This window comes from Falco naumanni, chromosome 4, assembly GCF_017639655.2.
Source record: "Falco naumanni isolate bFalNau1 chromosome 4, bFalNau1.pat, whole genome shotgun sequence".
NCBI classification, from domain to species: domain Eukaryota; kingdom Metazoa; phylum Chordata; class Aves; order Falconiformes; family Falconidae; genus Falco; species Falco naumanni.
The window spans coordinates 102,658,287-102,685,319 of NC_054057.1; the positions used below are offsets into that span (position 1 = coordinate 102,658,287).

General features: G+C 42.5%; 1 protein-coding gene across 1 annotated transcript; it reads right to left on the minus strand.

Annotated features, from left to right (window-relative positions):
- Positions 1-464: 464 nt before the first annotated feature.
- Positions 465-23,513, minus strand: IP6K2 (inositol hexakisphosphate kinase 2). The gene is made up of 6 exons (XM_040590847.1): positions 23,408-23,513; positions 7,594-7,890; positions 5,240-5,462; positions 4,182-4,357; positions 2,665-2,840; positions 465-1,250 (listed from the first exon to the last, which is right to left on the minus strand). The coding sequence occupies exons 2-6, from the start codon at positions 7,793-7,795 to the stop codon at positions 753-755; spliced, it is 1,275 nt and encodes a 424-aa protein (XP_040446781.1). The 5' UTR covers positions 7,796-7,890; positions 23,408-23,513; the 3' UTR covers positions 465-752.
- Between the last annotated feature and the right edge of the window lie 3,520 nt (positions 23,514-27,033).

Here is a 27,033-nt window from a genome sequence, read left to right on the forward strand (position 1 = left end):
AGTTCTACATGTATTTTGGCTCAGCTTAGATTAAAAAACATCAATAGCTCTCTAGAAAGGGGTCACACAGCATGAGATCTAGTTTACAAGATCCCAAACCAGGAAATAGGTTGTTGGAGATTTTAGCAGACAACTTCTCACGTATCATTCTGGCCAGCAGACCTCCTGGGGGTCTCCCATCCAACCTTCCACCGTTTGGTCCCTCTGAGCCATCATTTTCCCCTATCTAGGCAGGCCCTGTTGTCGCTCCTCAAAGGTTAGCTGCTCCAGCCCCCACCAGTTTGGTGGCTCTCTGTTGGACTTGTTCATTGGTCTTGACAGGAGGCTCAGAACAGAAGTGCTATTCCACACACGGTCTCACAAGGCAAGTAAGCATTGCCGTCACACCCTGCCTTCACGTTACGCCACCAGAAAGATCTGAGCTTCATCTCTTCCTCAGTCACCAGCAACAACAGAAGCATCACTTACAACGAACAAAAAGAATTTTATTGGAACGTATACACACAGGGATAACAGAGGTATCTGAGTAATCAAATATGGAATGTTTAAGAAAGTTAAAATAAATAAGGATACCAAGTTTTGCCAGTGCTAGGTCCAGCACCAATATAAGTAAATGCCCTCTGAACAAGTCTGACTCTGGCAGGACCATCCCTGCAGAGCCTGTAAAGATTCCTACCACCAGAAAGTGGCCAATAATTTTGGAATACAAAGAGTCACAATAGTGCTTTCTACTGATGTGCATTCAACACTGTTTATTCGCTACTTTCGTCTCTTATTTCTTTAATAATATCTATTAAATTCTGAAGTCCAAAAACATAACCCGTATCTTGGCCCTCATGCACCACACTATCTTCTCCATAGTATTTGCAGGTTGTATGGGCAAAGTCTATCATACGGACATCAACAGTACTAGCAGTTGGTTTGTAGGCATATGCTCCTGCTGACTCATCTGAAGACTCCTCTGAAAGGTCCTCTAAGTCCTCTGGGTCTGAGTCGACAGCAACCTCCTGCCTTTCCTTTCCATCATAAATTATCAGCAAGGAGCTCGAATAGAAGCGGTAAGACTCCTGTTTCTCTAGGACAGCCTTGAGTTCAGTCAGTTTTTTAATGACAGATTCAAAGAGTTCCCTGCGCAGGTATTTGCCGTTATGAAAGAACTGGTAAAGTGCTTCTTTAAATCCTTGGACTGAGAGTTTTCTTCCGTGGTATTTGTTCATGAACATTAGCTGGCCAGTGCCTGCCTGGTAGACCTGCATATACAAACACAACACAAGAGAAAAGAAATAGTTACAATTGCTGGTAATACTGACTCAAAGCCAGGGAAAGAGGGAAGACATGCTCCAGAACACTTTTACAAGATGACATACCACATAAAATTGCTCTTGCACAGTTACAGAAACTGCTTACAGCAGATTCAGCAGTGCCTGTGAAACTCGAGGCACGGAGGAAATGGAAAATTCCTTCAGTATAGACTTGAGCTTTTCCACCAGGGATGTAAGAATGAGGAGATTAACTGAGATCAGGAAAGCTGTGGCCAAGATCTCCCAAAGTCAAGCTACAACTTGTACCACTGCCACTCATTCAAGCTCACTACCCGCCTCTGCTCACAGACGTATCAGCTGATTCCCAGAACCCCAAACTAAGAGACTGCAAACACTCCTATATAAAACTAAGGTGTGCCCTATAATCCTCTGTATTTAAAGTCAGAGGTGCTCCTGCAGGAAGATTCCTTCCTACAGGAGAGCAGTCTGTACAACACATGGCTCAATAATGCCTAAACATCTGGGTCAAGTAAGGATTGCAGTTGCCTCCAAAGTTCCTCTTGTTTTCCAGCACAGATCTATACTGGAAGGCAAACAAGGAGCAGGCCCCGCTCAAATCCCAGCACGCTGTGGTTAGAAATGCAGCCTCTACACTTCCCTTTCTGCCTTGTGCTTTTCCCCAAAGTTAAACAGTGAACTGAACACCAAATGTGCCAACAGTCATGCTGTGGAACAAGTCCTAGCAAACACTGCTGGCATTCCTGGAATCTACTGGTTGGGAGGAGAGAGGCTTCGGAAAAATCCTCAAATACAAACAAGTTGTTTCCCATTTGTCCCTCTAGGAATACAGAAGCAAGTAAACAAAAAACTGAGGTGAAAGTCCACAGAACTCTACCTCCTTATTTGGCCATGAGTCTTACCACATTTATCAAGCCACTTCTCATCTGCACTTTGCAACAAGTCTACTTAAAGCGGTCAAAGATCTGTGGGGCTTTTCAAAGTCTACAAGACAGAAGATTACTTAACATTCTGCCAAATTTCCACATGCTTTATTCAAAATGCATGTACTGGCAGACCCTCCTTTCAGCAGTTTCCTACGCTATCTTGAAACATTAATTGAATCAGTGATTTACTACACAGCTTTGAATTGCTGCTACTGTGCAGGAGACTTTTTATACTCAGAGAATGCACTCACTAATGCAGAACGCGTGCTGCAGACTGCTCTTGCACATGCTGCCACCTTTAACTAGTAAGTGACACTGGAAGGCCTCATTCCCTCACTGAAGGAAAAGTGCAGCAACTCAAGGATAGCGACACATGGGACAACTACGTGAGCCAAAAACCCCACTAACAAAAATGGATGCGAGTCTGTTGCCCTACACATCATCAGTTTTCTTCTCACCTGCATGCCACAAACTCGTACTCCAATAACAGCTGATGTACTCTGCTGACACTTGCGAATCTGATTAGCCTTCTTCTCTTCTGATGCATCATCTCCATGCTGTCGGGTTCCCATCTTAAGGTCCAACACACAGGGTACTTCATATCGAGATGTTAGGTTTTCCAGCAAAATGAATTCTGATTAGTTAAGGAACAATCCACACTATACGGACCACAGGTTTTAAAGCCCTTATCACAGATTTTACAGTGCCACAGTCTTAACTTCACACACACCCCAAACATGCCCAGTGCATAGTAGCCTAGCCTATCATAAAATAGTTACATAAGCTTGGCATAAAGCAGAGGGGATATCCAGCTCCACTTTCACTGGTCTCTAAAAACAGGTGAATTTCCACATTGAACAAAAAAAAAGTAACCAGGGTCATACAGAAATATAATCTGGCAGCTGACTTAGAATTATGAAGTATTTCCTGTCTAGCAAGACATTTTTTGTGGAAAAATAAGATTCTGTGTGCTTCGGTTAGCATTCACCCCCCCCCCCCCCCCCCAAAAAAAAACACCCAAAAAAAAAACCCACAAGTCAGGCATTGTCACAGCACCCTCTGAAACACAGAAATTAAGAAGCACTTCAGAATACAGCACATCTGTAGTAATGCTGCTCCAGAGAGATCACTCTTCTACTTTGGTAATTTAATCATCATCTACAGTGAAACAGTGATGATACTAGCCACGAAATGCTTTCTATCATTTGGAACAGTTTATTAATCAGAGATGTTCTGGTAATGCATTCACTGAAAGCCCTCAGACAAGAGGAATTTGTTTACCTAAGTACACAGGTATTCATATTTTTGCAGGATGTGTCAGTTGCATCCAACGCTGCACACAGCACTATTTGTTTTCCACAGAACACACAGATTGGAGATGTTTGCCTGTGGTTCCACAGCACAAAATCAGTGTGCTTCAGCATTCATGGATTCAGTCACTATTTTTGGTTTCTCATGTTCCAATCCTACATGACAGTTTATTCAGCTTTTATCAAAAAGGCTTATTAAAAAGAGACTACTAGAAGCAGACAACTCCAAGCACTGGAGTATCTCCTATATTTAAGAAGTTCCTGAAAAGGGAAAGATGACCCTAGTTTTTAAAAACACCAATACCAAAACAGTAACAGAAAGTGACAGAACTCTTCTCCTTTGAAAGCTTTCATTAGTAAGCTGTTTTCGTAGAAGAACCCAACCAGTATGCTGTAAAACCCATCTACTAACTAATCTACAGTTAGTATAATTGATTATCTGAATTTCCTAGTAGCCAATAAAGCTACTTTATTACATGCTGTAAAAGCCTGTGTTCTGGAAAGTTCTGCCAATCCCTTCAAAGTCACCAAATAATTCATGGCTTCAGAGAGTCCCTCCGGACTGCAGTTAAGCCTGCTCTGTACTTTATTTGGCATGTCAAAGAAATAAAAAAAGCAGAGCCCTACTCATTCCATTGTTATGAGGTATTTTCAGGAAAGGATACTATATTGATTCCGGTGTTTTGCGTTTTCCTTCATCCGCTGTAACTGCTGCTGGTGACATTTCATGCTCCAAGGATTATGGTGTTTAAACTGTGAACTGACATTTCCTTTTTTCTCTACAGTGTAATACAAGACTTCAGATTTCTTCAGCCACTCAAATTCTTCCTCCAATTTGTGACTAGAAAACAGAATGAAGCAGCAAATGAGAGGACAAGTAGAAAAATAAGCACTTTAAAGGGGTTGTCAGTGGATTTAACTTTACAAACTATGTTGCTCGCCTTCATTAACAGCTAGAATGAGCTTTATTCTGCTCTGTGCAAGAAGACAAGCTGCCCATCAGTAGTATTTCAACCTCTATAAAGCTACTTGTATATTAATATAAATTAGCATATAGCCAAACGTTACAAAACATGTAGTAATTCTACTTCCATACTCCTGACCTTCAATGGATGTAACGCAAGGAGTAGCAATATGCTTTAAGATTTATCCTTTGCTAAGGTCACCATTTTTAGCACAATACACCATGGCTCACAGTTTACAGTGGGCAGAATTAACATTTCACCTCGTTCATTTATGTGTCACTAACAGGGATAAAGCAAGATTCCTACAAGAAGTGTGCCATGTGTAGTAACACTGAAATTTCTGTGTGGGGTTTGTTGTTTTGTTTGTTTGTTCTTTACAACTATTGTGCTTTTGCAGATGAGTTTTGGTTTGTTTTTTTGTGAATTTGGGGTTGGTGGTCTTTGGTTTTTTTTTGTTCTGGCATTCGTTTTCGTTTGGTTTTCCCTGGAAGCTTCAAAAATAACATTGAGGAAACCTTTTTCAATTGACTGGTGACAGGGGGAAGAAGAAAAGACTCAACACACTACTGGGCTGAGGACATACTAGTTTCACTACTGAACCTAACTGCACTGAAGAGGTCAGGAAAACCAAAAAGAACAAGCAAAGCAAAGAAAGTTCTGGAGAATTCTCTGGAATTCTAGAGACCAGATGCTCATCTGACAGCAAAAAAAATTTACGCTTCAACACTCTGCACCCCAGTTCCCCCCATCAAACTTACCTTTTCATTTTTTCCTCTTTCCTATGCTGTCGGACCCATTCCTTAGATATCTTCTCATTTTCTAACAACATTGTCTTTTTGTTAGTCCATCGCAACAGCTTACTTTTGGGTTCACAGTCAGAATTATCTAAGTTTTCTAAGTTATCATGGTCCCCATTTAATGGATATGCTATTAGACACAAGTTTCCATCTTCATCCTCTTCAAAGCTCACCGACACCACACCTGAAGAGAGAAAGGACACAGACAGCTTTGAATTGCTGAAGTGACAAGGAAGCCTTTTAGAATGCATGATTTTACACTAAAAATATAGCAACTTTTGGGTTTTTTCTCTTACCCCGGTCCTTAGTTTCTATCTTGCCACAGGACAAACCTCATCTGCCAACCTAACAAATATCAAAAGACCTAGACAAAAGTGACACCTCACAAAAGACAATTTATCATATTGACAAAACAGTGATACAAAAGGTTCTTTTCTCTCTCTGATGCAGTCAAGAATCAAATAATAACAGGACACAATTTCAATCAATAAAAGTTTTTATTAAAACACCTGACTGGTCTGACCCTAAATGAGATTTAGAACATTTGTTAACATCTTGCTGTGAAAAGTGACCTGCACGACCCCCCCCCCCCCCCCCCCCCCCCAAAAAAAGCTTTCAGTTTTGCATGACAGCAAAGCAAAAAGCACTTATCCAAACAAGATTTGGTTAATAGATTCCCAGGGGAAAGGAAAGATTTGCAAGTAGAGCAAAACAACAAACAAGACATCACATTACAATAGAAACTAGTCCAAAAGCTTCCACTTAGAATCACTACTTTCAATTACACATTTTCTTCTCATTTTTGGAATATATTTTATTGATACTGGGTATGCAGAAATCTTGTAAAATAAGTAACAAAAATGCAATACAAAACAAATTTTTGGTACAGAAACATGGTGAAACTTGAAAGCATTGTTTTTTTCTCAACCTCCCCTCAAGAGTCTCTAGAGTACTGCATTGCATTTTAAGAGCCTTAGTGGAACACTGACAGATGCAGATGCACTCAGTGCTACATTACCAAGTTTCAGTGGTTAATGAAGAAGCCACAATTTCTGAATTGTTTTTAATTTTATTCTTCAGTTCTCTCTCTTTATTTTCAAATCAATCAGTCTGCACAGTTCTTGCAGCTCATCGCTAGCTAGGGGAGAGGTCTCGGCACTTCTGAGCAGGGCAGGCGGCTCTGAGACCTACAGTAGGCTGGGGCAAGGAGCACAGCTCTGACAGTCCTGCTGCCACAAAGGAAAGGACAACAGGAAAAAAGGGGGGCATTGGCTAGCAAATGGCCTTTGGCTTTATCCTGGAAAAAAAATAAAATCACAGAGATGGACCAAATGAGGCCCATTACCCCTAAATCCCTCCCCACGCTCCCCAAAATGCCATACACACTAGTACAATTCTTCTATTACATTTGGAGAAGTGTCATTCAAAGATCACATTTTCTTTCAGTCCAACAGAACTTGTAGTCTGATGCATCAAAAAGTCTCTGTAAGCGTGCAGGGTGTATTAACTTTGAAACATCTCCTCTGAAGTCTTCTGCCAGTTTCACAAACAGTATGCAAAACTTGATCACCCTTACGGTTGTTAAAATAAATGTGCTTTAAAAAGCAACTCCATTTTAAAAAGTGCTTCAGACATTATCTATTAATCACCAGGCAGCAGTTGACGGAATAGCAAAGAGAATGAAAAGTGTTTCTGTTAACTAGCACAATTCTTAGGAGAACTGGAATTTCCACTCCTACATAACATCTGACTCAGCCTCATCACGGCTACTTGATCCTTGCCTACCTAAATGCCATGAATTTTCATTTCCTTAATGGCAGAAACAACACTGCAAATATTCCACAAGACACCTTACTGACATGTATTTATTGCAATCATAATGAGAGTCAGAGGAGAAATCCAAAACCAAGAGACCACAGCTAAGCTTACACAAAACACTGTCAACCAATCTTACAAAATCCCTGTAAACAAACATGAAACAAGTGGCAAAAAACAAAATCAGAAATCCACACAAAAAGCAGCAGAGAATCACTGAAAACATTCACAAGCTGTTAGCTACTTACCTGTGCCTAAGGGAGATATATGGGCTATCACCAGCAGAGCTGCTCTACTCTAATGCTGTTAGTCAGCCCAAACACCAACTTGGCAAGCATTTCCACCCTGCATCTCCACAGCCTGCCTCAGACAACATCAAAATACATGAAAAGAAAACCCTAAAATCTCTTCCACACAGAAGAGATTTCAGAGATAACAGAGAGCACAGCACGCTTGTATTTACAGAAAGCCCAACCCCATCCCAAGGTTTGATAACTTACCCTCATATTGCGGAGTGAATTTACGCATTTCTGTTGGGAGAGTCTCATAGAACTGGTGTTCCCTCTGAATAAGGGGTTTACAGATGGTCTTGTCATTAAACCGGAGGACACAGGAGTGTCCTCCAACCTGGTGGACAAAAGGCTCGAGCAGAACTCCCTTGGAATAGTGCTCCACTTCCATAGCTCCAAATGCTGGGCTCATCCTTGTAGCACATTAGACAGAAGAAGGCGACAGTAGTGAAGGCAGTTCAGAGCCAGAAGCCTCCGAGACTTGAAGGTTTATTCCGGTTCACAAGTCTGTTAAGACAAGCACAAGAGAGCGCCGGTCCGTCAGTCCCCCGCACGCTGAGGCCAGGTAAGCAAGGCCGAGCGCCGCCACGGAGCGGAGCGGAGCTGAGCTGCGCGTGCCGCTCGCTCGACGGAGGCGGCCGACTGCGGGCCGGCGCGGGGCGCAGCCAGGCAGGCACGCCGCGGGCACGCCCCTCAGCGCGCGCAGCCAATGGGAGCCTCCGCGGGGCGGGGCGGACAGCCCCACGGCGCCCTCGCCCGGGTCGCGCATGCGCACCGACGGCACCCGTCAGCGGGCGAGAGGCGGGTAAAACTCCCGGCCCTCTTTGTTGTTGCCGTTTTAATAAAAAAAAATATTGATGTGAAGTCCCGGCGAGCCCTACTTCAAGTTACGCCTAAAGCCTTCCAGCGTCCGTTCAGAGCCAGACGCATCACCGCTCCCAACGACACACACACACCCCCCACCCGCCGCCAAACGTTAGCAGCGAACACCCCAGGCCAGCCCGAAATTTGTAATTAAACCCAAATTTACGATTCCTCCCTTCCAGACAGTGACAGCAATCACAGATACCTGCCGAGGTCCAGCCCGGACACATATTTCACAATATGTCAGATATTTAAGATATTACACAGATGCTAACTTTTCAGCTAAAAACCATAATGCTAATAAGCAATTTTCCAATGACTTATTTTTACGAAAACGCAGCGGATGGCAGGGTGTTGTGCCACCTGCACCCCAAGAAGCTGCCAACCCTGCCCATGACCGCACACTGCTCCGTTCCGCCAGCCCCCAGCTTCACGCAACTTGCACTTCAATATGCAATTAAAGGAGCAAAACTAAAAACCAAAACATGACTGTCCTGGTATCTACCTTCCAGTATTTTTTTAAGTAGAGTTGCTCTAATTTTAGACTTGAGCTTTAATGATTAACTTTTTGCAGCTAAGAACAGCCTCTTATTTTGTGTGAAGATCATTACACGAACAATAATGCATTTAATTCAAAGAGACTACAAAGTGTTCTAGGTCACAGGTCTATTTTTATTTGTCCTCCTTAGATATTTAGCAGCTTTACATTAACTTGAAAAGCAGAGACCTGCAGGCTTAAAGCAGTGTCACCAACAGAACTACAGACGCCTACAGCATGTCCTGTACATAAGGGCATTAATTAAATTAAACTAAACTGCTTAAAGAAACAACAGATCAATCAACTGAACCCCAGCTCCTGGAATGTTTACCTGCACCTAAGGGTAACAAACAGGTCAATAGAGTTTTACTCGCTACACAGCAGTTAGCTCCCCCCCACTTCTTTCGAAAGCCTTATTTGACAGACTTTTTAAAAAAAGTTTTAAAATTTTTCTTTTAAAAAATTAATCCAGAAAACAAAACTCAGGCCACCTCTGCAAGAGTATGCAAAATTTAATCTTTTACCAGAAACAATACTCTGGCACTCTACACTTTAAGATTAGAGCAAAACCAGTAAGCTTTCCATCTCTATTTGTACTGCTGTTGATTTCCTAGTGGTTTGGGTTTTTTTTCCATAATGCAGCTACTGCATCCCCAGAGAAGTTCCTCATCTACCTCAACATCAGCAATTTGACAACTTAGAGACATACAGGTAAAATCCTCTCAGCCTCACACCGGACACGAGCCACTTCCAAAAAGCTATCTAACTACATCCAAGCTGAGCAACACCGCGGTGCCCAGACAGTGTGGAAAGCCGCGTACCCCGGTGTGACCTCCAGCACCAGGCAGCCCGACCCACCCCGGCAGCTGTCGCCGTCAGATGGCACTGTTAGTGCCTCAGAGTCACGGACCTGCCCGATGGCTCCCCGCAGCACCGCTCACTGCAGGCAGGGCCACGCTGCTCCTCACGTAAGACTCGACTGCAAGTTGACTTACCAGCAGATGTGTAACATACTTCAAGCTTTCACCAAACCCACACTCAGCAAGCCACATTAGGTCCTGAGTAAGCGCTGACTGAGAGTTACTTCCATTTTCTATTAGAGAAATTTTAAGCCTCAGTCTGTGTTTGTCTAATGCACCAGTAATTTTACAAGCCTCAAGAGTTTTCATCAGGACCTCCTAGAGCCAACAATGCCTCCAGTCTGTTGGAATTTCCCAGGAAAAGCCAGAAGAGTGCTGGTTTTCACTGGGCTGCACAGTTAGACATGTACATGATCTTGCGGTGACAGAGCTTTCTTTACCTTGGCACAGCCACTTTTAACAGTGTCACAGTACATCAGCGTTACAAAAGCCACTCTTTCTAAGCCGGCACTGCCATTCGGTGGCAACCTTCCTAATTACCCCGACGTAGAGACACTGATGGGCAGCTGCAGAGATTCAAAGTGAGAAAGTACCCCACAACATCCCTTAACCTCAAACACCTAGTTAGTCCTAGTTCTACTGCATCAGAGTTGCATCAGGAGTTAAGTCTTGCAGATGTTTATGCTATAGAAATCACTCTCCAGCAAAAAGCACCTCCAACACAAATAATGCACAACACCTTGTTTACCCAGCACATCTTCAGGGAGCTCATTAGCACCAGCTCAACTTGTTTACTTTCATATATATGCCCAAGTGGTCTGGACAAAACTTGCACATGGCACACCACATTCATTCTGCAACGAATTGCCAAGCACAGAATTGGACAGGACTACTCATGCTACTTCACTGTTTCCTGAAAAAGTAACATCTGGCAGCACATCACACAGTGTAACTTCCCATTCGAGGGACAAAGCAGTAAGGTTTTTTTATAGCATATCAGTTATGAAATATTCAGGCAGGGCTGGTTTGGTTGTTGGGTTGGGTTGTTGGTTGGTTTTTTTTTGTTTGTGCATTTTGGATTTCCCCCCCCCCCCCCAAGGATATGTTAAAATTATCTATACATAGTCAAACACCGTGTACCAGGTCTACATGAGCACAAGGTAAATGTGAATCTACCAGAGACAAAGATGTAAACTCACACAAGTAAAGATGAGTTTACTGTGCCTGTATTAGTAAGCTCTCCTTCTGTTTTTATCTTCCAAAACACAGTGCAACTCCCATATATTGTTTCCACTACAAGACGTTTGTAGTATGTGCCCCCGCTGAATAAAAATTGTACTAATAGAGCTATGCAGTATAAACCTATATGCAAGGACTACTGAACAGTGTCAGCAATGAGTTCCTTGCTATAAAGACTTTAACCAAGCTCCTTAATTGCACAAAGCGATTTACTGACTTCTTATAAGCCTGTAACGCATGTATGATTTGAACAGAGCAATAGTGCTCAAAGCGGCAGCAGCAAGCCCGCACAATCTTGTCCATATTTTAGATTTTATGAATCCAGAGGTTTTAGTGTGCTCTTTGAACAACTAATATATTTTAACCTTTCAAGATAAGAAGCATTGCTTACCTCAAATTCAGTTTGTTTTCATCCAAAATTGTTTTCATTCATTTGCAAAAAAACTTTGAGTAAGATCTTAAGGTTTTTTTCCTGCTGCATGCTCTAACACTACCACTACAGATAATCAGAATTTGTTTGTCATTTTGGCTCTACTTCATATAGGGAATCTTGTCACTCAGATTAACAACAGAACCTGCAGAACAATTGCAATGCCAATCAGAAATACTTACAAACGAAGCAGTGCAAAGCATCTTACTTCCATAAACAACCTCACAAACATGTTAAATTGATTGCACTTCCTTCAAAATAAAAACTTTGAGCGAAGACCAACAGCTTCAAGTGACAACAATGTTGACCAGCAAAAGCACAATATAGTTCTTCACTGCCTTTCCTCTGATTCCACACTCTGTTTTCAATGCTCTTTGGGCAAGAAAGAGCACAAAACAGCTGGTTTTAGGCAATTTTCCCAGATACCAAATGCAGGCTCAGTGTAGTACCCTGCCCTTTTCCTTCTATGTGCTTTTAAGCGCCTTTGGCTAAGATCTTTTGTTCAAAGGACACATAAGCCAAAAAAAGCAGATGTACTATTCCTTCACGTGTCAAGCATTTAAGAGAAATCTGACGTAACTTGAAGGAAGCAAATAAAAACTTGTCTAGACACAATAACAATAGCTTGAGCAATGTCATTGCAGTAAGCAGCAAAGGATGTTTAAAACCCAAACATCGAAAACAGAAGACATATACACATCTTATTCTCAATCATCTGTGACAATGACCACTGAAAGAATACGGCAATGAACTCATGTTTTCAGGCTTTGAATATTAATCTCAGTTGACAGCATTCTTTGGAAGGTATTTCATGTCATTACAGATACTCGACTTAGTCCCGTACATAACTGCACTAACAAACACATCCTCTGGAAAGCACAGCTCTCAATTATGCAGCAGTTCCTTCCTTCATAACAATCTCAAAAATAACACCTCTTCCCAAAACTTTGTAATAGCAGAGTTGCCCTCCTAAGCAGTCTGTTAAAACCTGGTTTCTCTCAAGTGCCAACTTTTTACTTCGGGTGATATCTGCAGATCCAAATAGCTGTAAGTCAGCTTTACAGTGACAGAAATAGCAAGGCAGCAAAGCTTTCTGCCTGTCCTTTTCTCAGTTCACTGGGTAACACAAAGAAGGAAGCTGACCGGGTAGCTACCTTCAGAGCAGAGCTGCTGTAGGACACTGTAACCCCACTGAACCAGACAAAACTAAGCTTCTTCCCAAGGTTCCAAGGAAACAGAAATGGCACAGCCAGCAAACAAGCAAAAAAAAAAATACAGGTGTTATTAGTGACCCATTAGAGAAGCCAAAGAGAAAGCTGCTTCAACTCAAAGAATACTCAGGAAGAAATGAGTACCAGCTGAGAAAGGACATGGGAAAATGCAACTATCATGTGGAAAGTGTACAGTAGGTTTGTGTGCACCCATTGTTTCATGCACAAAACCAAAAAGCTACGTACCTACCTCAGGTCTGAGTTGGTAAGCCCTTACAATGCTCAAAGAGAAAGGCCCCTCACAACTAAAGCAGAAGAAATACACTTTAAGAACCTACAATACACTTAGCAAACAGGAATAGTTACAGGAATTTTACAAGTCCTTATGCCACCAAACTACATATTCCAAGTATTCTGCTTGTTTACAAATAGCAAGGTACATTCCTTGAATCAAAGAACACAAGATACAAACACCAGAGTATTAAAAACCTTAGATATGTTAAACATGCTCAGACTCAAAGTTCTTGCACAACTTGTGATTCATTTTGATGAAAACCAATACCATTCCTCTACACATAACACTATTTTATTAGCAAATTTGCCTAGTCTAACACTGGTAAGAAAGTGCTTCTAACATTCCCTTTAGTTGTACTTGGCCCAGGAATTGAAGTTACTCTGTCTGATGTGTTCTGCTCCAGATTAGAATGGAGATACTCAAATCCTCTAGCATTCAGTCAGCTGCCTTAAAATGTAATTTTATATTTCTGATTCTGTTTTAAAGATTAACTGCATGTAGATTAGGGAGCAAACCCTCTATAATACATGTTTTCATTCTTAATGGAAAAAAAGACCTCTGCATTCATCAGAATTGTTAATAAATTCCTAGCTGTGAAGATTTACTATACCTCTAAATACAAAGCAAGTCCCACACCAGGATGGCTTTTGAAGCCTTTTGTATCTTCAATAGTAACAATATAACCAAGTTTAAGCAATAAAAGCTACAACTTTGAACTTTTATCCCATTAGGGTTGAAATGCAGAGCCTGCATAATGATGTGCTCATATGAATCCTATGGTTTTGGGAAAAGCCTTAATAACAGCCTTAACTATTCTGCATGATTACAGGAAGCAAATACTTATTCTGGTACTTAGTTTTAAATAAAAAGTTTATCTTCAATACAAGCGTGCATCGACATTGTCAATTCTCAGATTTATTTTTTTTTGTTCTAAAAAACAAACCACTGTCCCCTAAACAGCAAGCAATGCAAATTTAATACAGCAGATTTAATATTCTTCAACTTCACAGGGGAAGAGGAGCAGTGCCACAGTAACAAATGTGTACATGGGGTGGAAGACATCACACAGGTGAACATGTTGCTTTTTAGCTGGCATTTTCTGTTTTCTCTAAATGCAAGAAGAAAACATGACACAAGGCAGCAACATGCTGTAGGTCTTTGCAACATTTGCTAACATATTTGGCTACTGTCTGGAAACACCCAGACCTCTAAGATACTTCAGAAAACCACTCCATTGAGCTTACTTTAAAGGACTAGAGTGAGGGGAAAAAAACCCCTCCTTCTTCATTAAGTAGAACTTTAAACCCAAGTGGCTGTGATAGCAAAAAAAAGATGCTGAGCTGTAAATTTCTATGCAAGTAAGGTTACTTAAGCTCTTCTGCAGCAAGTCAATCAATGTAACAATCATCAAGTTATCTCCACATGACTTAGTGCTCAAAGATGAGTAAGCAAGAGGTTTTGTAAAAATACTCAGCAGGAACACTTGCAAATCCAAGAGTAAAATACAACTCCTCCACACCTACATACTGAGACTACATGTGTATTCCATTTCCAAGCAGAAATACTTTTGCTATAGCCCTCACTGATAAATCATGAGGGCTATGGGAGTCAGGCACTATAGTGATGAGTCTATCGTAACCACCTACAGATACAAAAAGCCAAAAAAGGAGAAAATTCTGCTGCTTCTTCAACATAGGGTGCTTGGACTAGACCAGTAAAAGAAACCACCTTTTTGTTAGACTCACCGATATAATCTAATTTTTCTTTCTTTTTTTTTTTTAATCTGTCCATATTAAATAGCTGGTACCTGCAGCACCACATTGCTGTAGTTTAGAAAAATAAAGGAACTCCTCCAGATAAAAAGGAAAAAAAAATCCTTTAGTTAATCACACAAAAAGGGCTGAATCTAGGAACCCAGAATTATACATGAACTCATATATAAACTTTCTACAAGCTATGTTTGCAAAACCCTTTGGAATCACGACAGAGCTAACTGGAGGCCCATCAAGGTAGAAAGCTAATCGTATACTTAACATTAGGCCGCAAACAAAAGATTCCCACCAAAAAAGAATGGATGCTTAATTATTGGGTGGAAAGTATCTATTCATTAGTTCAATATATTAAAGCAGCATCCCTTTCCCTCCTCCATACAAATTAGAGGTACTCCCTGTATCAAGTTATATACATTTTTCCTGCTGTATTACTGGAAGAACTTAACAATAACATTGAGTAACAACCACTGGCATTAGATCTCAAGAAAATTCTATGCGCTATGTCAGAGCTCACCTATCACTGGCACATGACAAGCCAAACAGCTAAAATAGTATTTAGTTTTAAAAAAACATGTTCCAACATCTTTGTAAATGTTTTAAGTTTAACCTACCTTCAAGAAACACTAAATAATTTTAAAATCTCTAGGCAGTTTAAAACTGCAGAAAAACATCCTGAAATGGCTTAGGTTCTTCTGAGGACCTCATGTCAGTTATGTCACACCTAAAGGTACTAATCCTCTAAATCTTTTTTCCCCCCTCCACTGAAAGAAGCGTGAGGACAGTCCAACACTGGCTGTAACAGTAAAGTGTTACTCCCAAGTGCTGCATTCAAGATCCTGTTCTGCTATGAACTTCTGAAGGGGGTAAAGCCAGCACCCTTAAGAGTTTGTTGTTTTTTTTTTATAGTCAGAGAATTCTGACTATAGTATAGAAATGAAAAATGATGCATTGCAATGTTGAAAAAATTATACAAAGACACACTCTTTCAGCACAAAACATTTTTCTAAACTAGCAACATATTTATGCTGTCTCCTTTTATTCTCTAAACATGGAGTTCTAGTTTTGCTTTCCTCTAAATATAACCCAAACACAGCAGTAGTCACTATGAGACATGAACACTGCCACACAGGTTAAGACATGTATTTACACCTGTAAATTTAACACCACAGCTGCAGAGCCACCTCCTGCAGCAAATACCAAAAAGGCTTTTGAATACAACCTTAACAAATGAAACTAAGAATTACAGAACATTAAGTGTAACATATTAAGGCAGCAAACAAAAAAAATTTCTGAAGTTGCATAACGTTCTATTATTGTTCTTCATGCACTATCATCATTCCCATTTTCCTTCAACCAGCTCTGTATTACTAGGAGAAAACTAGCTCCTCAATCCTTCTGTCTGGGAAAGCAAGACAAGTACCCAAGGCAGTCTCCAAGCTTCTAGCTCTTGGTTAAGAGAAGTATACACAGCAGCCCCTCAGCTGCAATTTCTTAAACCTCAGTACAACTAACATTTCAAGATCCCCAAGAGTAACAGCTTTCAGCTTTCCCCACACCGTTTGTAATCTGTAATCTTAACCACATACACCAAGCTCTGGAGAAATGCCGGAGTGTTATCTCTCAAGTAAAGCTATTTTATCTCCCCAGAACAAAAAGCTAAGTTACAGGTTACTAAGCACGTTCATCCAGAAAAAGAGTATGCAATTCTGACCCATGCAGTTTTTTCAGGGATTGTGTAATTTAAGAACTAGCCTCTTTTCCAAGTAAAAATGCCATGGAAACTAAGAAACCTGAACCACCAAAACTAAGCTACTTAAAACTTCCTATTTAAAAACTGATCCATCTTAAAACAGTATTCTGGCACCAGCAGCTAAAACCACCAGTTGCTATAAAAAGACAATACTGCCCTTTGTCATGGAGAAACCAAAATAGCATTCAGCCTTTAATCTTCTGAAAATATGACAGCAAGAGCTACATTGTGCTGATTACACACATGGAAGTGTTATTCAAGATATGAAAAACTCCAGAAATTCCAGCATTAAGATTAAAGTAAGTCCAAGGCTATGCCTTTCTCCTTACCATGAATTTAGCAGTCTGGGAACTGTATTTCTAACACTCAATAAAAGAACATTGTGTCTTTGTGACCGGCCCTTCGAGTTGTGACCAATTTACCACATCTGAGAAGTTGCTCAAGAGGACCACTGTCCAGTCCTGCTCAAAGATCCCATTCACTTAACTATTCAAAGATTTTTCTCTGTACTCCCTTCAGAAATCCTGATCCCTAATACTTTTTAAACCCAAGTACTAGCAGCTCACAGGACATAACTGTCAAATTTAAGATAAGATGCCCAAATCCTACAAACCAGTCCAACTCCTTGAGCAAAAATTTCCAGAGAAGCACAAAGCAAGCATCATTTATAAATAAACTATTACAGGAAGAATGGTGGCCAGAATACAATTATGCTTCATGCATCCCATTTATGTGTATATTTGTCTTTAACATCAACATACTTCAAATGAAAAAGTTTATCTTTTTTTGCAGAAAAAGGTCAAAAAGTACCTCAGGAGGCAGACAGACTTGAAACGCCCACACACATTTTTAACAGTAATTCTTCAAGTGTATGTTCCAAGACACCACACTTCTGAAATTATGAAGGATGGAGTTTTTGCTCCAGAACAGCTCAGGTTGGTGAAGTACATTTAACATTATCTTTTTATATTGTATTGATGTTTCAAAACATTTCAAACTACTGAAAATGCATCTCAAATCTGATAACACAACCCAGACGTGCACCTTAAACATCATTTCAAGCAGTTTCTCCCTAGTAAAAGGGACAAGGACACCTGCATGGTACTTCAAAAATGCTTTTTTAAAAAAAATAATTTATGTATTACATGTTTCATTGATCTCATAGTACACCATCTGAGCCAATTACAGGCTCACTGTAATAATCACTGTCAAAGAATTAATACATTTTAATCTCACACAGTTTACATATTCGAACAGCAGTGCAAAACCACCTGAAAAAAAATCTTACCAATTTCAGTAACCTATAAAGGAAGCTTTTGCAAGAGCTTGGCTGTATTGGTCTCATTCCCCCCACAAGCTGAAATACATTTAATGATGCAAAAGAGCTAGCTAGTTTTATTAGCCCAGGTAATGTGACACAACTATAGCAAGTCTTATTCCCTTAAAATACATCTGTTGCTTTACAGGCAATTTTTATGGCAGTCAGTGACCATATAGCACAAGCAAGTGTGGTTTGCACAACTGTTTTCAACGAGAAGCCATCACTAACCAAAAAGGGAAGGCTCAGACGGGATGACTGCCAGAAACCTATTTTCCTCTTAAAAAACCCTGCAATATAGCATCACCATCCGCACTGTGCTCATGTTCCAATTACGTATTTCTAAAAAAGCCAGCATACTGTCAGGAAAAAAAAAGAAAATTCAAAAAGTCAAGCTTATGAAAGACCATTTTATTTTTTGGAAGTGAACTACTGATATTAAATCATTATTTGCACTTTAGAAGAAGAAATCACCATTCAGCATTTACGTTTAAATACATGAAAGGTTTTGTTTCAACAGAACTGTATCAGTCCTCTCACTATACAACTCACTGCACTTCCATCAGCACTTACTTCACTTAGCCCTCATCCTTGAGGGACTACTTATTTCCATGAATTCTGAAGTGATTCTCCAAAACATTTTGTTCTCTCCCCATCTAGAAGTATACCCTTAACTTTAATACTCAGATGTCTCTTCAGAAAATTGACTGCTTCTATTAAGTCAGATCCAAATTTTTTCCTAAATTAGCTGGAACAGATTCCCAGTTACAATGCTAGCTGTGTCAGTATGAACACCTCCACCCATCAATTTAACCTCACAATCCCAGTTAAATTGAATCAACCATTTGAAAGAGCTAACACCTCAGAGACATCAAGATAATGTCTATCATGTCAGCAGTTTCATTTCTCAACTTTGTAACAAGGAACTACACTAATCTAATTGATGTCACCATGAAAAAAAAAAAATCAATTGCCATGACATTGCCCCCATATATCTAAAACACAAGGCAGATAAATTACTGTTCTTCTGGAAAAAGATATGAAAAAGGAAAAGAGCAAATGTTAAAAGAAAGAGGTCATCTTCAATAAGCATGAAATCAGGCAGCACCCACAATTCCTGATAAGGTTTAAGGCACTGTAGAGAATTTCTGCATCACAGCACTGCATAGCTATTTGAGTATGCTCAAAGCCCTCTGCTCCAAGAAAATAAAATCGATGTTTTTGCTGTGCTCACTCTAGTGCAGATACTGACATAAACCCCCCAAAACCCTTGCTGCTTCTAAGTCTGATTTTCTGAGGAAAAATAGCTACAAATAATTGTACCTTCTGCCCTTGATCTTCTCCATTCTAAATCTCAACAACCTGAGGCATACGTAACCATTTCAGCAAGCCATCCAAATTTATTTTTTTCCCCCAGATTCCTTCCAACTTTTCAGATGTCAACACAGCAGGCTAAAAGACAGGGACCAAGATAAGCAGTACAGTTGAAAGGCTACTGCATGAATTCAGTACTTTCCTGCTCTGTTTCAGCTATTAACTGGCTGATGAGCACATACACAGCTCCAAACCAGCCACCACCTGTGGGGTCTCTTGCCCAACCAGTCGTCACAGCACATGCACAGGGTCTGTCTTCATAAAGGAAGACTCTCAGTACTCAACACCATTTTACAAGCAAGCCTTTCTTTTTACACTAAAATAATGCAAAACTGGGCACTAACCAACCATCTCCAATAGACAATCCTCCATATGCACCATCAATCCAGACACTGGGTCGTCAAAGACTGCAGGTTAAATATCTGATAACCAGAGAGCGAAGAGAGTACTTTCTGTACCTATTACAAAGGTTATTCTTTGTAATTACCTTATTCTAACACAGCCCATCTTTCTGCAACACCATCAGGACTTGAAAGACTTAGTGCTACACAAGTCAAGTAGTTGCAAAAGATTTCAGTGACAATTTCAAGCTCCTAAACACTCAGTTAAACACAACCAATGTTAGACCTTCATTTGACCAAGCAATTTTGCTTCCATTATGTCTTCCAGTATTTCAGACTCTGCAGGAGGAGAAATTTCTAGCTACTTACAGCATGTTACTGTGTCATACAGCTTTGTAAAAAGGGGGGGGGTGGGGAAGAAAGAATTATTTTGAAAGAAAATAGTTACTTTGAAAGGCCCAAAATAACATTCTAATAAGGTATTTCTAACAAAAGCTATAGAAATGCACAACTGCAGTTATACCTCAAAACTCTAAAATGGAGCCTCTTAATACTTCAAAGCTATTCCTGTATTGTTTCAAAGATACAATAACCTTGGGCAAGACAGAAAGCCAGATAAAAGAATTAGCAAGAGGAAAAATCCTCTCCCCGCAATGGAAAATTTTCATCTCTTCAAGCAAGGCACGGAGATGCTGAGCCGGACCTGCGTTGCCTGGAGACCAACCGCAGCTTCTTGCCAACAGGGACGAGCTAAGCATCAGCAAATTCAACAACTGATAAGTGGATGAACTGAATAAGAGGCAGTAAGGTTTTTCCACACGCCATCGTAAAAACCTGATAGCTTTCAGATAATGGTTCTAGCCCAAGCTCACGAGATACACAAGAATTGTTTTGAATGTACAATGTCAGCCTAATAAAACTTCAAACTCCACTGTACTGTGCACTTACCTCCACACTTCTGGATAAATCTAGACCAGTAGAATGCATTCAAGTCAATTTTTTTAGTCACAACTCAATTCTGCCCTTTCAATCTTTTGATACAGGATCTGAACTTCTGGAATACATTCCTACCCATTAAACAAGTTCTGTGTTTAAGCATTAGTGCAGAAATATTAAGGAAACCAATGAAATGTATCAAAAAGGAAGAAGCTACACCTTGGCTTAGCATTAAAAACCACATTAAACAATGCTTCACTTCAAAACCCCTGCCCCTAGCCTTCCCCACCCAAAGCACAGCTCCCTGGGGGCAGGACAGCATCAAAAGCATTACCAAGGAGATACTTGTTTTGCCTATTCTGGATCTGGAACTGCTCCTGACCTCGGGCAGGCACTGACTTGGGCTGCAGGCGCAGCACTCCTGACCACCTAGAGAAAACACTTCAGCTGTCTCCCAATTTCCAAACACCATCAGGTAAGAATTGTTGAAAGTAACCGACATTTAATACCAGTTACTCCAGAATTTCCCTAGACTTTATCTAACCCAATTCACTGAAAGTATTCAGACAGTAAAGAATTACAGACTTTTAAGAGTGACTTCTATTTAATTTATCTCTTTAGATACAATATCCTTGTGGAATTTATGTCACTAGTGAGGTATGTCTTCCACCATCAACCTGACAGCATAAGCTTCTCTGCCTCCACCTATTCCTAAACCAAAAGGGCAGACATGTCCTTAGCACCACAGCCAACAGATAAGACACTCCTAGTGCCTCAAGATTCACATCCTTCTACTCTTCAGAAGGAAAAACATCCTTGAAATACCCTCTGACACTCTCCAGCTGATCAGAGAACAACTAAAGCATGACCATACCAGTGACCTGGCCAGAAGCCCACCCACTGACAGGCAGCAAAGAGTTTCTTTAACATCTTTTCTCATCCTATTTTTTTCAAAATGACATGCCTGACAAATCTGAATTCTTCCTTGCAAGCAACTGGTGGGGAAAGAATTTTGAGGGCACAAGGCCCAGCATTCATATGACTGACCACTATCCAGTTTTACAGCTCCTTCCCAAGTTACCATACGATTATGATGGTTCTGTTCTGATCTACCTTTCCTCAAAAGGAAGCAGCAACATGAAGCTTACATTACTTGTTATGACCAAAATACCCCAGACAAGATAAGAGATTATTATTTCAGAAAGGTGTCAACAGAAAAGGTAGGAAAACAACTTTTAAATTAAATCAATTAATATAAATTTTGGAAGCTACCTGGTCAAGTTTAAGGTCTGAAATGTTTACAAACTAGTATATATGAATGGCTACAATCCTTCCCTGAAATCCTTCCCATGATCCTTAACCAGGAGACACTTCTGAGCACTTAATATTACTATTTTTGAAGAAATTTTCCTGAATTCTGGCAGTTAAATCATTGGATTCTTCCCCATTCAGTAATATACTTTAACCAAGAAAAAATTATAATAACAAGCTGAAAGATTCTAAATAGGCCAAATGTAAACAAATTAATCAGTCCATTTTAAAAATACACATTTGTGTGTGTAGGCACATGTATATAGAAACCCAGTTTCCATTCCTTAATGTTATCGGAAGTCCTGAAAATATGCAAATTAATTTCAATTTAAGAACAATTTCACATTTTACAAGTAGCTTTTCTTATATAAGCAAAGTTATGAACAAACATGCAAATTCTTAGATGCTTAAAAGCCAAAATAACCCTGACCTAGAGCATCAAATTTGAGCTGTTATGCTCTTACTTCAGCCTTGTGTTGAGTAACAACCAATAACACACTCTGACTGAAAAGTTAAAAACAAGCTTACGTTAGCTTTAACGCTCCAGAAGTAAATATTAAAGCAAGATTCCAATTTAACAATATTTGACACAGAACTGCCCCCTTAGATGTTCATGAGTCTAAAACAAAAAAATCACATGGGCACTGGATGCATTTCTGGAATACCTGAGTATACGTGACACTGTGTCAAAAAATTAGAAAGACAGGCTAGAAGTAGAGGGTAATTAAATTCCAGCATACACTAGGAAAGATACTGGTGTTAAACACACATACCTTTCACAGCAGAATTAAGGCCAAGGACATATCAGGATGTAACTACCAACAGGCTGTTATTCTATCAACAACAATAACATTTATTTTCTTAAGCTGAATGTCGACTTCCAAACTCTGAACCGTGTTTTTAAGAGCCTAAGGGCCCCAAGCCACATTATGTATTACAAACCTGTGATGCTCAAACCAGCTCATAACAAGACAGTACCCACTATTTCCGTTTTACACATAAAAAAGGGGTATTCGTGAGCAGCGCGTCCAATTATGCAACGCATCCCGAAGCACCCTTTTTTGATTTTGTAATATTACCGAGTGTAGGAAACGCTCGTCCAACCTGCGGCACATGCCTCACCCAGGCAAAACGGAAAACCGACGTCCTATGATTCAGGCAGATGAGAACTGCTGAGTAACAGCAAGGGGCGACAACCAGCGCCGGGGTCACCCACCCACGTAAGACCGCACAACCGCGACCCCCCCCGCTACCGACAGCCCCCCGCCCGGCAGCCCCCACCGCCGCCCCGCAGGGGGGGCGAGGCGGGGCAAGAAGCCGGTACGGTGTGGGAGCGGGGAAGCTCCGTGAGCGCTCTGGCCGTCCTCTCCATCCCACCCTCTCCATCTCCATCCCGGACCGAACGCGCATTCCCGGGGGTGATGCTAGGCCAGAACCCTGCCGGAGGAAACCAGGGCAGTGCTCCCCCACTTCCCGGGCAACGTCCCTCCCCCTGCCGCCGCCACCCGCCCGCGGCTGCCGCCGAGCATCTCTAGCGGGAAGCCGGGCAGCCGCCTCCCCCCCCCACATCCCTCAGGCCAGGCACCGGCCTCCCACGACGGGCGGGGCTGGGGCCTGCAGAGGCAGGGCTCCGCCGCACCTTACACGCCAGCGGCAGCCCCCGGCCACCTCCTCAGAGCCAGCTGCCGCGGGGGAGAGGAGGACCAGCGGCAGGCTCGCCGAGCGCCCGCAGCGCCGAGGGGGCGGGCCAGCCGGCCCGGGAGAGCGGCGGAACGCGCCCGTTACCTGGTGTCAGGCCGGCAGCGGCGGCGGCTTCGCCTCTTTTGTTCCTCAGACGTCAAAATGGCGGCGCGGCGCGTGGCCGGCCCTCCCCCACCCCACGGGCCCCGCCCTCCCGCCCGCCTCTCTATTGGCTCGGGCCGCACCGCCGCGTGCTGATTGGGCGGTCGCCAGCGCCGCTGTTGCTAGGGGAGCCGCAGCGGGCGCGGGGCAGGGGTGCGGGCTGCGCGCGGCCCCTCAGGGCCTACGCGGCGTCGCTTCGCAGCTCGGCCGGTCTGTGCCCCTCCCGCGGCAGCAGCGGGCTGGCCTGCTCCATCGGGCCCGGGCCTGGGCCAGCAGCCCCTCCGTGGCTCCCAGCTGCTGCTCGGGTCCTGCCTCGGTTTTGCGAGACAAACACAGGGCATTACCCTGCCCTGCGCTTGGTGCCGGCCCTGTGGGCACGGGCACGCTGCTGCTCCTCTCCCTGCGCCCTGGCAATCTTTGGGGTCACCCCGGGACCCGCAGCAGCCCTAGGTTGGGGTCTCATCAGTTTGTCTCAGGGCCTGCTTGGGTTTTTGATCTGCGTTCGTGCGTGAGATGTACAGTTAAGTTTGGCTGTGGCCGCTGCTTGCCGGGGCGCCCCAGCCACTCGCCCCCTGAGGAGGCCGAGGAAGAGTGTCTTGTCGAGTCCTTGGTGCAGCGGCGGCCCACGGGGCCATATGCCTGAGCTCACCCCTTAGTTCTGAGTTTCTATTTCTATGCCACCAAAAACCTCATTCAGGCATACACAGCTGAAAAGTCCCAGAGGCTCCCCCTACTCAGCTTTACCTTGAATGACTTCTCAAAGCCTGTGCTCTGATGTTTCCAATGCTATCACAGTTGTCAGGGTTTGCGTGCAAGCCCGTGAATGTGCCTGTAACAACAGAGCCACCATCATTGTAAGGAAAAAACTGAATAATGAGATTATTGCAGTTTAAATTACTAAGCAACAGTCTCTCTGACAATGAACTTAGTAACGCTCCACCATCTATTTAATCACGCTAATGAGACAGAACAACTCCACTTAGATACAAATTACTCTGCATTTCATTTAAATAAAGGTCAAAGAGCTAAAAGCCACACAAGCCACCACAATTCTGCTGTACAACACACCCAGCAAAAGGCATCCTTTGTTTGCAGAAGGGACCCAGCCTTTCTGGCCTTGGGCTGCCGAGGCAGGGCTGTGCACACAGAGCATCTCACTCAAACCTCCTGCCTCTGGCCCCCAGCTGCCTGCCCCTGCACGGGCCCAGGGCCGGTCTGGTTCGGTACCAGGCTCCTTGGTTTGGAGAGGTGAGCATTGGTTCACTAAAGAGATTCAGACGGTGAGAGATCTGTGATTTCTCCTTGTTCTAAAAGTACAAGCATGCATACAGACTCGTGTAAGAAACAATTATACCCTTTGGTTCTCACTGCTTAAAATATGCCTCTCTTGTCCATCCAGCGGATGGTTGAAGCCAAGGAGGGCTGCTTGTTGAGAGTCTCCTCATTTGTCTGACTGGCGCCATCATGATTGTCTTAATTTCAAAATCTTTTTTTGTATGTGTCTCTCACCATTTAAAACTGGTGACTTCCCTTGGATATTTAAGGATTTTGTTTTAAATCCATGCCTCTTTGGGCTGAAGCTCGTTGTGAGAGAGCAGGTCTGTAATTTACTCAAGAAACTGGCAGTTAAGGTTGGAGATTATTGACACATACTGCTAGTTTTGATCTTTGTTTGCAAGCCCGGAGCTGGTCCAGGTCTCACGTCTGGTTTATGTTCCCCAGCCACGGGGAGAGGGGAGGGCTGGTGCCACCCCACGGGACCTCTCCACAGTGGGTGGCTGCAGGATCCCTCCAGAGGTTGGGAATATTCCCACATGCTCATGGCAGCATTAGATTTCCTCAAACCTTGCTCCTCACTGCACTTCTTTCCGTTCCTCTTAATTAGTGTGGGAGTAATTCCAGGCTATGTGAGGCACTCAGCCATCTCCTACCTCACCTGTGATCGGCTTCCCCGATACAGTTCATGCCCATAATAAGACGTCAACATTGAGCTCAGCTTGGCAAGCCTTTCATTCCTCCGCTGACCTTGCCCACACACGTTTTATGGTCACTTCCTAAACTTCCAGACCCCCATCCCATCGGCTCTAGGATGAACAGCTAGCCACGCTCCCAGACTCACAAGCAAGGCTGATCCTTTGGCTGCCTGGCACTCCAGCTAGCCCTGCACCACTTCTTGAGAACATTTCACCCTGAACAATGACGTGAGGCTGTTGAATATAAGATGCTTAGCTGTGGGAGTCACTGCAATAGCAACGCTCCTCAAACCTCCTCCTCCTTGCCAAGACAAAGGAGATGAAGCATTTAAGCCACTGAGGATGTGCTCATGCAGACAGTTAGAAAGATGCCTATTTCTCCCACTGCCAAAATCATTCACAAAATAAATAAGCAAAAAACATTCCGCTTCCACAGACACCTTCCTTTCCCTTGTGTGCACATATATATACACATACACATATATTTTTAAACATCTGGTGAAAAGTGCCAGACTGACAGTTTAAAGAAACAAGCATTTCCCGTTATTTACAGAACTGGTACAATATAGGAAGTAGCAGAGCAAACTTCTCCCTCTTGGGCTGTGTCAAATCCACAGTCCAGAGGAAACACCCTTGAGCATAAACTCCACGCATACTCATTTCTTTGTCTCCCCTGCTAGGGATCCAGGATTTGTTCCTTTTACAGGGAGCAGAGGACTGTTACGATGTTCCCTAGTTCAATATTATTCTTGTCATGATGAGCGTTGCAAAATTTCATTTATATGAAAACCTCGACCCTGAATCAAAAAATTCAACCCCCCCAAAGTTCAGCCGCTTCTCACCAAATCAGCCCAGTTCCAAACCAATACAGTTTTCTAACTGCGTAGTCCTCACCCACAATCTTAATCCCATGGTCTGTCTGCGTGGTGTGGTCCATGCCATTTTTACCATGCCTGCGGTAGTCCAAATTAATGCACATGGTTCTAGTTATTATTTACTTGCAAAACATTTCATCAGATGATGTGTCTGATTCAGTACTCAAAAAGCCAGGCCAGTAAAGGACAGCACTTAATTTAATGAAGTAGCAGGAAAATGTCATGCTTTAAAGATGTCTTGCACGGAAATAGATTCCATGCTCTATCCTCAGTCCTTCTCAAGGTCAAAAATAATAATTATGAGAACAGAGCTGGAAGAAGAAGGGTAACGATGGGCTGTTTTTGCGTGGGTCAGCAGCAAAGCCAGCTGCGAGCCCCAGCAGTTCAGCCGCCCGCTGGGCAAGACTGTCCCTTGCCAGGCACTTTCTATTACTCCTGAGCAATTACAAATTGATGGATGAGTCACAGAAGGAAAACACAACCGGACTTTGTTTACTGGGATGGAAGCTCGGCTCTGGGATTTCTCAAGAGCTGCAGAGATGGAGAGGTGGCAGCTGCTGCTCAACGAGCCTGGACATGAGGGATTGCAGTTGAAGGATCTGTGCTTTCCTGCAAAAGGCTGTGGTTAATCAAAAGGTTTTTCTCCACCCCATGTTCCTTTTAACTGATCTGACCAGACCCAGGAACCACAAGCAAAACCATCGGTAACTTATGGTTTAAG